The sequence below is a fragment of the Eublepharis macularius genome, chromosome 3 (genome assembly GCF_028583425.1).
Source record: "Eublepharis macularius isolate TG4126 chromosome 3, MPM_Emac_v1.0, whole genome shotgun sequence".
In the NCBI taxonomy this organism is placed as follows: Eukaryota; Metazoa; Chordata; class Lepidosauria; order Squamata; family Eublepharidae; genus Eublepharis; species Eublepharis macularius.
The window spans coordinates 116,613,852-116,627,860 of NC_072792.1; the positions used below are offsets into that span (position 1 = coordinate 116,613,852).

The 14,009-nt window shown below is 40.3% G+C and overlaps 1 protein-coding gene across 1 annotated transcript in view; it reads left to right on the forward strand.

Annotated features, from left to right (window-relative positions):
* ROBO2 (roundabout guidance receptor 2) overlaps positions 1 to 14,009 on the forward strand; it is an 892,879-nt gene that overhangs the window by 609,728 nt on the left and 269,142 nt on the right. The window contains exons 3-5 of the mRNA XM_054974970.1: positions 5,912 to 6,069; positions 7,587 to 7,707; positions 12,774 to 12,912. Coding sequence (XP_054830945.1) covers positions 5,912 to 6,069; positions 7,587 to 7,707; positions 12,774 to 12,912 — 418 coding nt within the window. The remainder of the gene's footprint in view (positions 1 to 5,911; positions 6,070 to 7,586; positions 7,708 to 12,773; positions 12,913 to 14,009) is intronic.

The window sequence follows — 14,009 nt, forward strand, 5'->3', positions numbered from 1 at the left end:
ATCAATACTATGAATTATATTCAATATTTTTGAGTTTCAGTGTAAAACTTACATGATATAAGTTAAGAAGCATCTGAACTACAAATGTTATCGCTCTAAATTTTTATCTTGACTTTGCATTGTATGATGTAGCCACAATATCAGTATAATCCTAAACAGAATTAAACCCTACTAAATCCATTGAAGTCAATGGGCTTAGAAGGGTTTAACTATTTAGAACTGTACTGTGTATGAATCCTTTTGATCAATCCTATACATAATGGGATCTAAAAAAGTTGTGTGTCACTGTCACTGACATGTTTACCCTGCAGTTCTGTATATTTATGGAAATAAAATACGACTTATATTTGCAAACACTTTAACTCTCTGTCTCTCTTATGAATAAGGTTGCAATCTGTTATACTTCCCTTTGGGTTCTAGATTAATTTTCAAATTGGTATTGCAGTTTCGCATCGATTCTTTCAAATGAGCATTCTAGGTCATCAATTTGACATTAGACAAATACTTATTAAATGTTTATTGAGCAATGACACCATGGTCAGCATTATATCAGTCCACAGGGGAAAGTCATAAGTTCCAAAAGAGTAAGAAGTATAGGCACATAGAGCATCAGTTCTGAGATCAAAATGTACAACATCTGTAGTGATTGATCATACAGCACAGAAGTTAAGGTGTAACACAGAAAGTATATTATAATCTCAATTTTTTTCCTGGAGCATTAGTGAATTCTGTCTTAATTCTGCTTAAATCAAAAAGATTGATCATTTTTAAGTTTTAATTTTCACTCACAATAATGAACATCCTAACACTGACACAGACTCTGGGACCAGGGCCTGTAACAAAGATGTGAACTTTGTACCCATATTCACTCTGACAGCATAATCATTGGGTCTAACAACAACAGTTATACCATCTCATATTCATATATATGCTATCAAATGTCAGCAATGTACCTCCACTCTCTACATTGAACAAATAGGTCAGTCCCTATGCAAAAGAATAAATGGATGCAAATCTGACATTAAATATCACAACTCTCAAAAACCAGGGGGAGAACATTTTAATGTTTCAGGACATTCTGTTGCAGTCCTAAAAGTGTCTGTTCTCAAAGAAGCTTCAAGGGCAGATTTCATGAGATTGCTGAATTTAAGTTCATTTACAAGTTCAGAACAATGGAACCCACCCTACCCACTCTCCACCCCACTCTGGGGCTAGGAAGTGATATAGGATTCTTATCTCACTACAGATGCTAATTTCTGCTCTAATCAAACAGCATTGTACCATTACATCCTGACTCCCTTCTTTGCTTCACCCCACCCACCTCCTAACTGGAATATAAAGAACCCGGCGGCGCGGCCCAGTGGCGGGAGGCTGGGGGAGGCGAGTGCCGAGCCACACCCCAGCCAAGCATGGCCGACACCGGGCAGCAGCTGGGCAAGGCCCACGCCGGGTGGTGGGCGGACCCAGAAACCCCGGGAGGAAGCTGGGCTAGGGAGCCTCCCACCTGCTCTTTGGATTGGCTGGGAGACACCAGGGAGGGAACTCCCATCTGACAGGCGGGTAGAGCCTCAGCCACCCAGGAGAGCCACTGGCCAAACGGGGGAAGAAGGTGGGGCAGAAGGGGAAAAGGCAAGGGCAGACCCGCCAGGAAGGGCAGGGGCAAGAACCAATCGGGGGAAGCCAGGGGGGAAATGAGCTGGGGAAGGGAAGCCAGGGGGGAATGGTGGAGGACACAGGAGGTGGGAAGGGGAAGCACTATAAAGGGGGAGAGTCATGGTGAAGCCGAGAAAGAGGAGTTGGACTGGAGCAGAGAAGGAGGGAGAGACTGAGGCTCACCATCCAGCTGGCAGGAGTCGGACCCAGGTGGCGCAACCACCGTCTCTGCCACAGTCTGAAGTGGAGGGAACTTTCCCCCTTCAGTGCCAAGGAGGACGGTGGAGGGCGGGGCAGCAGCGGCAGGCGGGGCGGGGCCTCACAGTTGTGTTTCTTGCTTTTATATTATAGATCAGTGCCACTGTTATGGAGAGCCATATTCACAATGACGAACAACCTAAAGACCCTCTATATGCTCTGAATGTTGCCCCACCAAGCACACCTAATATAAAACTATTAATATTAATTAATATTGTATGTAACTATTACTAATGTATGTAACTATAAGTTTTTAAATTACTGAAGTACCTTTGCACCTTTAGGTTTTCTTCATACAAGTGTTGAATCTTAGCCAGCCCTTGTGTATTTAGAATAGGGTTGCCAACCTCCAGGTGTGGTAAGCTTCCCAGTTGCCTGTTGTTGGTGGGCAATCCGCTGGAGGTTTGCCCCATTGCCTCCCAGAGATCGTCTGCCACTGGTTGGCAACCCAGGAAAGCCCACACTGGCCGCATTTCCTGAAGAGAAATTGTCGTGCCGTCTGCAGGCAGTCTCTTGCACATCACTAAGGCCAATTTTGGATCCAAATGGGCTGAATTTGCCGCACTGGGAGCATGCTCGTGGCTGGCATGATGAAGTCACTTCCCAGAAGCGCATGTGCTTTGCACAAGCCTGAAAAGAACAATCCATGAGACACAAGGTAAATATCAAGTCCTCTCCCCTCCTGCTGGTTGGGTATATACACATGGCAACCCTAAGGTGGGGCTTGGAGGTCTCCTGGAATTACAAATAATGTCCAGATTACAGAGATGAGTTCCCCTGGAGAGAATGGCTGCTTTGGAGGATGGGCTCTGTGGCATTATACTCCATTGAGGTCTCTCCCTGCCAAAACTTCACCCTCCCAAGATGGACAGTGTTCACTTTACTGGAATATGAGAAGTGCCACATTGGGTAAGAGCCACAAGTAACCTGACAAAGATCCACATGTGGGTTTTGAGCCACTGAGTATTTATTTATTTATTTTATTTATTTTCTATTTATATTCCGCCCTCCCCATACCAGCAGGCTCAGGACGGATTACAAACACATACAAATTAAAATACATAAAACCATTAATATAAGTTAACAACCATAAAAACATCCAGAATTATACAATTTAAAATATATATAAACATGAACATAGTAGCACAAAAATCCAACCGACCCTGCCTTAATCATCTCCAGAGCATCTTAGCCGTGAAGGAGATTACTAAATGGGGTTATTGGTAGTGAGGAGGGCCTATTCTACCATCAGCTGGCCAGGGAGGCTCCGCCTAGCACCACCCATATGCCTGGCGGAAGAGCTCCGTCTTGCAGGCCCGGCAGAAAGATAACAAATCCTGCCAGGCCTTGGTCTCATTAGATAGAGTGTTTCACCAGGCTGGGGCCAGGACCGAAAAGGCCCTGGCCTCGGTCGAGGCCATGCAGGCCTCCCTGGGGCCAGGAACCTTTAGCAGATGTTTCTCACTAGAGCGAAGAGTCCTCTGGGGTTCATATGGGGATAGGCGGTCCCACAGATACTCCAGTCCCATTCCACATAGGGCTTTAGGTTAATACTAAAACCTTGAACCTGATTCAGTACTCCACCGGTAACCAGTGTAGCTGATGCAGTATCGGCGTTATATGCTCATGCATCAGCAATCCTGTGATGATACGTGTCGCCGCATTCTGCACCAGCTGTAACCACCAGATCAGGTTCAGGTAGGGCTGCCAGACCCCCGGTGGGGGGTGGGGGATCCCCCGCCCCCCTGCCCCCACCTTCCTGGCCAGCGGGGGGGCATACCTTCAATGCGTGCCCCCCTGTGGAGCTGCGCGCCCCCGCACACAGCAGCAGCCAGGATCAGGCCTGTTTTGGTCTGGATCGGGGCCCCTGTGGAGCGCAGTAGCGTTCCTGCACTCCACAAGGGCCCACAACGGACCCAATCCACGCCAAAACGGGCCCGATCCACACCAAAATGGGTGCGGATCCGGCCCGTTTTGGTGCGGATTGGGCCCGTTGTGGGCCCCTGCAGAGCGCAGGAATGCTCCCATGCTCCACAGGGGCCTTAAACGGGCCCGATCCATGCCAAAATGGGCACGGATTGGGCCCGTTTTGGCGTGGGTTGGGCCCGTTGTGGGCCCCTGCAGAGCGCAGGAATGCTCCTGCGTTCCACAGGGGCCCACAACGGGCCCGATCCGCGCCCAAACGGGCTGCATGGTGACGTCACTAAGTGACGTCATCCAGGTTGCAGGAGCACGCGCGCGCATGCTCTGCGCACACACCACCCCTCTCAGGTAAGAGCCAGGCCCCAATCTCCCGCTGGGAAATCGAGGGGGCCTGGCAACCCTAGATTCAGGGGAAGCCCTGCATATCACAGCTATATATACATATAAACCTGACATGCTGTCCACTAGCAAGGACTTTGTTTCCTTTCAAATAATTTCTTTTTTTCCAGAATTAACTCTTCCCTGAATGTTTCCTGCCTTTTATGTATCTGAGATTTTTTTTTTTAAAAAAAGGTTAACCTTTTGGGGTTAATTTTTTGGCTATATGTTTATTGGAAAGAGGGTGTTAAAGGATATCATTTACGTTGCCAGATATGCTCTTTCACAGAAAGCAGGGCTCTTCACAGAACATGCCATTTTCTTTATTTTCTGTGTCTAGACTTAGCATACATAGACAGATTTTTTTATGTTTGAAAATAAATTAACCTTTAATTAGTTTCCTCCTCTCTTAGGATTTACCTGTGTCTTGAAAATGTTAAACAATAAGCAGAAACCCATATCTGTAGCTGAGAGCCAGATTTATATGCATGCTCACCTCAGCTCATTCAGTGCCTAATCCTTGTGCATATAAATTTTATCCTTGCATGTATCACACGGAAACAGGAAATGTGCAGTTCAAAATGTTAAAACGGAGCACATTTTATTAACAGCAAAAGCAGTAAATTAAATCTGCTTATAAGCTGAGAGTGAATATTTTTGCTGAACTATTCCTGATTGCTCCTTTAGTAAGATAAAGGCTTTTTTTTTTATTTCTCAGAGGGCTCTTTTCCCATTAAAGGTGAGATCTGTATTAAAGCAGTAATGAGTCTCTTACATAGCTGAACTACAAGAAGAAAAGATGCCCTAAATTTCAGTAGCTCATTTTGGAGCTATTTTAAGCTTTGTGTTGGCAAAGGTGCCAATTAACTTTGAGACAGGGACACATACAAAAATAATGAGTGGCTATCATTTCTGTACACGAAAGCCTAATCCTTTTTTTGTTGCAGCACAATTTCCATAAACAGGTAGTGTTTGTTGCCTGATCTAGTTTTCTAAAAGCTGGGCAATGTATTTTTTGCCCTTTTGATTTCTCTCAGAATGCCTAATCATGGCTGCAAGAGTACTAAACAGGAATAAAAGAGCAGGTGCTTTGCAAACACAATTGTTTCTATGCCTGACATCCTGGCACCCTTTAAAACTGCTGAGCATGAAAAGTCATAATAATCTTGCCACTATAAAGGCAAAATGGTATAACTTTGTCAGCTCTCTTGCACAGCTGGCTTTGAAATAGCTCCTACATAGACAGGTGCCAATTGACAGCCTGGTACACCAGATTTTCAAAAGGTTACAAGCAAGGTCCAGCATGCTGCTCTCCTTAATGAAAAGAGTTCTGTGTCAGATCAGCAATACTGCTATGAGAGTTTTTCTCCCCAGAATGTCACACTGGCCAGAAGTCACTTAGTGTGTCTATAGAATAATGGTGGAACAGTAACTGTATGTGTATGTTTGCGCATATATGAATGGTATCTCAGTGAAATATGCATGCCTAGCTTGTCCTCAGATGATAACTAAAGGCTATCTGTGGAGGTTATCTTTATTTGTTGCCTTAGTACCTGATTCTGGGCATGTTTTTTATCTTGCACATTAATTAGCTACAATCTTTCCCCCCCTCCTTTTTTTTTAACAAAGGAAACCATGATTCTGTGTATATATGTTTTCTCATATATATTTTTTTTCTGTCTGTATCTTTCTGTATCAGTGCTCCGGGATGATTTCCGTCAAAACCCCACAGATGTTGTTGTAGCAGCAGGTGAACCAGCCATTTTAGAATGTCAGCCTCCTCGAGGACATCCTGAACCCTCTATCTATTGGAAAAAAGACAAAATTCGGATTGATGACAGAGAAGAGAGAATTAGTGTAAGTCCTTCATATTGAAATGGCAATATCACACAGATTTGTGTTTTAAAAAGTGATACACAAACTGGATTTTCAGGATTACTAGAAAATGCAAACATAAAATATCAGGTAAGAATGAGGTCTAGTTTAAATACGTTATACAATAGTTCTAACAATTTGCTAGTACATTATTCTGGAATTTGTATAATTTAGTAATAGAATGGTCAGACTGGGACCAACATATCTGTGGGACCGCCTCTCACCATATGTTCCCCAGAGGATGCTCTGCTCATCAGACAAACATCTACTGGTGGTCCCTGGCCCCAAAGAGGCCACCTTGCCTCTAAAAGGGCCAGGGCCTTCTTGGTCCTGGCTCCAACCTGGTGGACCTCTCTGTCTGTAAAGGCCTGAGCCTGGCACAATTTGCTATCTTTCTGCCAGGTCTGCAAGACAGAGATGTTCTGCCAGACATACGATGGTTGAGATAGACAGGCCACTTAACCGGCCTCCTGCCATTGCTGTCCATCTGCAGCTGGCTATCCAACCCCATGGGTTCTGTTTCAACAGGTTGTGCAATATGTGCACTGCTGCTTTTTAGTAATCTGTATTATTGATGTTTTTATCTTGTTTTATGCTACCATGTTTTATTCTATTATTATGATATATGTTGTGCTCTGCTGTGAGCTCACTGCTGGGAGAGTGGGTTATAAATATAATTAAATAAAAATAAATAATTTTATAGTTAAGGCTTATATATAATTGTATGCTTTTGTTATTTTGTAATTTAATCTATATTTAGTAGCGTAAAACAAAAAAGAAAAAACAAGAAAAACATAATTGTGTTGATTTGAATTCATTTTAAAAGATCTAAACTTGTGTAAATGTTACTATTTTAGAATAGTTAAATGCATTTGAAATAGCCACTTTTTATTACATACAACTCTATTAGATAAGATAGGCTGAAAGACAGAGCTGTTTAAGGATATTTATCTGCAATGCATTAGAAATGATGTGTGTTTCACTAATGCCCTGTCCTATTAGGTGGAAAAGCAATTAGGTTACTTTTATGTTCAGTTTTCTAAGGTCACATTTACTTTCAATTTTCTAGTGAAAGTATTGTTTGAAGGTTAACATGTGGTTAGCTACTACAAGTTGCCATGCTCATAAAATTGCTAGTCTACCCTTGACGCAACAAAGACAAAAGATTTTTAGGCCAGTGTAGCTAGGTCTTAGCTTACTTAGCTAAGATCTTAGCTGTGCTCCTGAGCAAGTCAATGTTTCACACCCAAACCTATACACAGTGATATTATAATCTAAATAAAGAATTTTAAAACATTTTTATAAAGATTGAAATCTTACAAAAACAGGAACTAGTAATATTTTAACAACGCAATCCTATGAAGAGTTACTCCAGTCTAAGCCCATTGAAGTCAATGGGCTTAGACTGGAGTAACTCTCCATAGGATTGCACTGTAAGTGTGGGGGTTGGGTGTGGATACGTGAAACTTGAATAAACATTCTCATTTTCTTTAATATAGATACGAGGTGGAAAGCTTATGATTTCAAACACAAGAAAGAGTGACGCAGGAATGTATACCTGTGTTGGCACCAACATGGTGGGAGAACGGGACAGCGATCCAGCAGAGCTGACTGTCTTTGGTAAGGAAACTTTTAAAACATATGCTTGCTTGTCCTTTTGAGCTGCAGGCACATAATATTAATTATCAAACTCAATAAACAAAGTGTCAAAATATAAAATCAATACTTTAAAGTTGAATTCATAGCCTCACAACAAGCAGAAGGGGAGTCAGGGACATCGGGGGCAGCTGACAGTGACATGGTGACATCACTTCTGGGAGGGAACCTGGACATGACATTAGTCCTCTCTAGGAATTGTCAGAAACTTTATGGAATGTTTATTTTTCTGGAGCTGGGGGTGGTGAATCTCCTGCTCCCACTGGGGACGTGGCAGCCCTGTTTCAGACTCAAATGTTTTGAAACACCGCACGAAAGAGCTGGTCTAGACTCACAAGATGTAATTTTCATAAATATAGATTTTTTAATCACATTATACCTTTACAAAATGGTTTGCATATCAGTTGGGTTTGTTGTACATCTGATTCAAAATCTAGCCAACATATAGGTGGAGTTTCATAAGCTAAACATATCAAGCAATGAAATGAATAATAGGACTCATTCCTCCACATGAGACGAATTAAATACAGAGAGGAGATGCGGTGCGATCTTAAATCTATATCTATCCTATTAGCAACTAGATAATAGATAGTATTATAAAACCTTACTGTGGCAGAATTCTCAGTGGTGACATTTCTACACATCATTAGTAGGCTTTCTTTATGTGCCAGTCCAAGGTTCTTGAATAAGGCCAAAGAATATCAATGAAAAAGTACTTTATTACAAAATAAAAATTATCCCCGCACCTTAATCTACCACATTTCTTTATACAATTTGAGAATTGCCAAAACTTCATATTGTATCTCTAATGCATTTTCAAGAGAACATCAGGCACAGAGAAAGCTAGTAATCTCAGAATAAATTTACAACATGGACATATTTTGTAAATACACATGGGTCAAACCATATCTTTTCATTCAAATGCAGTTTTTTAAACCAATGATCAAAGGCCGAATCCACACGTCTCAAGTTTTCCATTTTCCCCCCGCCCATTATTCGCTTCTCAGAGGGCTGTTCACATACTCTTACCTCAATCCCGCCATTCTCTCGCGTCTTTCGCATTGCACCTCAGACGAATTTCTCATGCATTCAAATGCTTCTCTTGTGCGGTTCTCACCATGGATGTGGACAAATAGAAGCGTTTCACAAGGCGACCACCCTCTTCAAACCACCCCACTTCCGTGTTTGCAGCCCTTCCAAAACACCATCCCTCTTTGCCGTGCAATTATCAAGCTTTTCCACTCTCCCCGCAGCATGCCTGCCTGCCTGCCTTTCCCCCCCCTTTTTTAAAGGGGACTTTCCCAGCATTGTTGCACAATCCCGGCCATAAATCTTAATCAGGGTGCTCCAAAATCCCCGCGGAGACATCAAAGGGTGGCGTCATTTCCATTTCCGTGTCATTTTTAGGATGCCGAACAGTCGGAAATATCGGTGGCTGTTAAAATTAATTTTTTTTAACTGTTGAAATTACCGTTATAACGGAAATTCATCATTCTAATATTACATTCAAGCGTCAAATAATTAGTCTGCCCGTTTGGAGAGTTTGGATCACCCCCACCTTAAATATCAGTTCAAATTAGCCTGCCAGAATAATGGTCCAATGGATTTCAAAGAAGAAGGCATAGAATAACATTAATCAATCACAGACATCATAGGGGTGTGGTTTCGCCATAGCAATTTAGCAAAAAACCGCTATAGCGGAAATCTGATGAAAAAATGAAAAAAAAATGAACGTGATGTCGTCATCGGTGATGTTGGATCTAAACCCGCCCCGTATTGCGCGATTCTACCAGGGATGTGGACAAAGTATAGTGCAAGGCAGCGGCAGTAAGAGAAGGGATGTGAACACAGACTGGGACATTGTGGGATAGAATCCAGCGCGATTAATGCACATGAAAAGCGGAAGGTAGGGAAGTATGGATTCGGCCAAAGTTTACTTTAAAAATATCAAACACAGAAAACTATCAGTGCTCATTGACTTCAGGAAACTTAGTCAGGAGTCACTCTATTTAAAGACTGAACTCTCATTTGTGATGGTCTACTATAGTCAAAATTTCCTGTTGGTGGCTTTTAAAGTACCGAGTAAGTCTGCTGCATTAAACAGAATATTAGTACTGGGGATTCATGTCTACATTACAGCAGTGGGGTTAAGGTTAGGACTTTCAAAATATATGTGCTTAACTGAAACAGAATCTTCTTTGCTTCATAATTTGAAATCTCCTGAATTTTTCTCTGTGAATACTAAGTAAATTGTAGTTCAAAACTGCCGAGCACTGAACAGCTCAAAGTTTTCTTGAATGATTTTAATACTTTAGTAATTGTTTACTAAACAAATTGTAACTAGAAAATAATACACAGCTTTATTGTTGCAGCTTAATTGATATGTGCCATACTTTTTTGCAAAGGCCAGAGGCGTGTGTCAACATACATTTTACAGCTAATTCACATGTTATATGTTTACATTGTGACATTATCACATAATTGGCAGATGAGTCTAGAGTTTATGAAGATCCAATTCAGATCCTAGCCAGTATTTCAGAGCATTGTCATTTTGGCAACGGAAAGTTTGCCTTCAGTTCTAAGTCAGTTGCTGAATAAATCATTCTTTTTAAATAGGACAGATGTATACGCAGAAGTCCTTTACATATTAGTGCTCATACCTCTGACCTATTTATAATGAATATTTACATATTATTTTCCTAATATTTGGTGTCTCATTATTTTGGCCTTGAAATGTTTTCACCAGTACTGAAAATCAGTTTTAGTATGCCAGTCATCAAGGCTCTGCATGCCTCCATGCAGTGAATTTAGCTTGAGGCATCGCCTCTGGTGAAAGTGAATACCACTAAGTAAGGTGGTTACCAGGAGTCTGGTGGGAGCAGCAGGGAGGCTAGGACTAAAAGTGTATATGCAAGATTTTTTAAAAACTGAACAGAACCACAGATAAATGCAACCAGATAAAAATGGGAAAAGAAGATAAAAGTACAAGCGATTATTTTGGAAAAAGACATGGGATAATTTTGGAATCTATATAGACAGATTTAACTATTATTGAACAACATCAAAAAGATATTCAAATCAAGACTTCAGCTGTCTGTGAAGAAGAGCTTTCAAATGTAGGCAAAAGTTGGATTATAATTCTGATAGGATCAGTTTCTGAAAGACATTGTTGCATTCAATAAAGTCTGAATTCTCACTCAAGCCTCTTCAGTGCTGTATCATAATGTAGGTGTCTGAATTTGTGTATCTAATAACTAGCCACATTTATAACTGTAAGCAAAGTTTATTCAGAAGTCGTAAAGGTCGTAATAGTAATAGTCCAAACAATTGATGTGACATATAACCGTGACCTATTTTATTGCCCTCTTCAAAAGTTTTTAATATTCACCACAGAAACACAGTCCAGGGAGAGGGTACTATATTTACTCAGCTGAAGCTTATAAAATAGCTACATGTTACAAATGGGTGTGATTTTAATTTATGTGTTGAACACTGCTGACAGAATTGCAATTTTAATTAAACCACCAGAATTTATGGACAGAGCTTTGTATAAAGCAAGTAATACTTTCCAAAACATCTGCTATGAAACAAGGTTGACTGAACTCTGTGAGAAACATACTTTTATTTACTGTGCAGAAGTAAGCTCTGTTGTTTTGTCTCCTGAGAGATTAACGTGAAAACCACGTTATACAGGTGAATCAAATCCATTTAATTTCACATGAAGAATGTTAATTGCATTGGCAATGGCATTCACTCTGATCACTCTATAGACATAATTAACTATTGGACATACTAAAAAAACTATCTGAGTGATTAGGCAGAAAACAACAAAGGAAATTACTTATTATTTCCTGATGAATGCTGAAAGACTTGAAACAATATCACAAAATGGAAATAATGGATATGTCAATTTATACCACTGTGGTGTCTCTACTCTACACTTCTTGGGCTGTTTAATTTCTTTTAAGCATTGTTTCACTGAAGTATACAATATAATACTTTGAGGTTTTGCTTTAATGATACACGTATACCCTTAATGATCACAAGAAAGGTTGGCTCACAGTTGATCCACATGACCAGTTGAGGTGATAGCAATAAAAAATAATACTTTTGAAATCCTGTTGTCTCTTAAATACTGTATAAAACCACATTTATCATGAGATAAGTGCAACTATTATGCAGTTGCTTGACGGCATACAATAGCTGTAACACCTTGTTGAGATTTACATCTTAGTTGTTGTCAGGGTCTTGACATCCCCTGCCATGCTTCACTCCTGCTGAAAGCTGGTGTGAAGGGCTTGGACTCCAATACTCATTGAACTGATACTCTAATACTGTTTGAACTCTCTCCCTGTCCTAGGAAAGCTTATCAGTCTGTTTTCTAGAGAAGAACCGTAGTCATCATGGATACTTAACCTTGGAGCTCCTGAACTTTCTAAAACATCTTAATTCCTATTTGCTTTGCATTGCTTGTTGCTTTACATATGGGGGATGGGAAGTGGGAACTTAAAACGCTGGCAGTTAAGGGAGTGGAGACTGGGCTGTAGTATAGGCTTGGGGCTTGGCGTAGGTTTTCATTCCTGGAGATGTAGCTGTACTGGATTGCTGAACTATCAATAAATCTTTAACTCATGCAGTTCTGGACTCATGCAGTGAAGTCATTGAGATCTACCTGTCAGAACCTGACATTTGTATTGATGTAGATCTAAACTACTTTTTATTGAATTGTCAAGAATAAATTTTTGAGATAAATAAAAGGTACTGTGATATCTACCATGGATGCAATGCTCACCGCGGATTCCTATAAATTCAGCAGGGATTTACTTTCCCTATGAATAAATGATACTTCTGCTATGGGAGGTGCATTGAACAGACCTCCCCGTTTCTCCTGTAGGCTCTTAGTGGGAGAAAAATGTGATCTACTGATTCAATTGGAATCCCATGCCCAGGCACTATGACTGCTGTGGACTGAATTGTGCCCAAATGTTTTTAATCAACTTACTTTAAAATTTTGAACTCTTGTTTTCAAGAACGACCCACATTTCTCAGGAGACCAATCAACCAAGTGGTTTTGGAAGAAGAAGCTGTAGAATTCAGATGCCAGGTACAAGGGGATCCTCAGCCCACAGTAAGGTGGAAGAAAGATGATAACGACTTGCCAAGAGGAAGGTAAGGAGTACAATAATTGTTAGTCTTCTTTTTGGGTAATTCTCATGCTCAGTTTCTTCCTGAAAAATGCTATTAATCTTTAAAATTGTTACATAAAAACACTGTGTGACTAGCTGAATGCATGCTGTTGCAGTACCTCCTTAATTTAGTGAGCCACTCATATTTTTAGGACAGCAGATGAAAAAACATATATGGCCTGTCTACCATTAATAGTTTTGTTGGGAATGAAGTTTGTCATGCAGGAATGAAAAAGTTATATCCATATATTTCTCATGGTTGTTAAGGGTACAGTCATCTAAGCTTCCTTTGGGTATAGTTATTTTACAATAACACTTGTTGAAAAGTCCATGTTTGATTAAGAAGCTCAATGGAAGAAACAGTGGGATGTTTATCTGTAGTGTGTTAATTTTTAGAAGGTGAAACTTTCAGAGCAAGAATTTTTGTTGGTGTTGTTCTGCAGAGCACCATCCACACTGAGTGTTCTCTGTAATTATGATTGGTAAGTAACCTGTAGTTTGGCATCTGTTAGTCATTAGAAAGCCTTTTAAATGTTTTCACATCTCATATCTCATAATATTTATTTTCATTGGATTTACTAGGTCTTTCTGCTTAGCTGATTTTCATAAGGATGACCTTAATATAAAATTCTTTGCAGCCAATATTTCAAAAGTTAGTTTTATTGTTTATTCTTTGCATTTTGCAACAGATTGAGACAAAATGCTTGATTTTGACACAATTTGTTTGGATTAGAATGCTGTATATTTCCCAATAAAAACCCCAGTTTTGTAATTTTGGTTTAAATGCCTCTTATCCCTCTTATCAATTCTCAGTACATTCCTCACATTTGTATTACATTTCCATACAATATTATGAGAGCAATCATTTTCTAAAACTGACGTTGCATATATCTTAATCAGAATTATGCAGCATTTCTAACTTAAAATTTTATTAAGCACCATTAGCATCAATTCACCATGCCCGAAAGAGAAAAAAGAAGCCTAGAAGAGAGAATGAATATGAATTCATTCACAGAATGTGCACAAAGGCATTTTCAGTCTTAACATTTTGGTTTGATTAAAGTATAGTTTGATATTCTA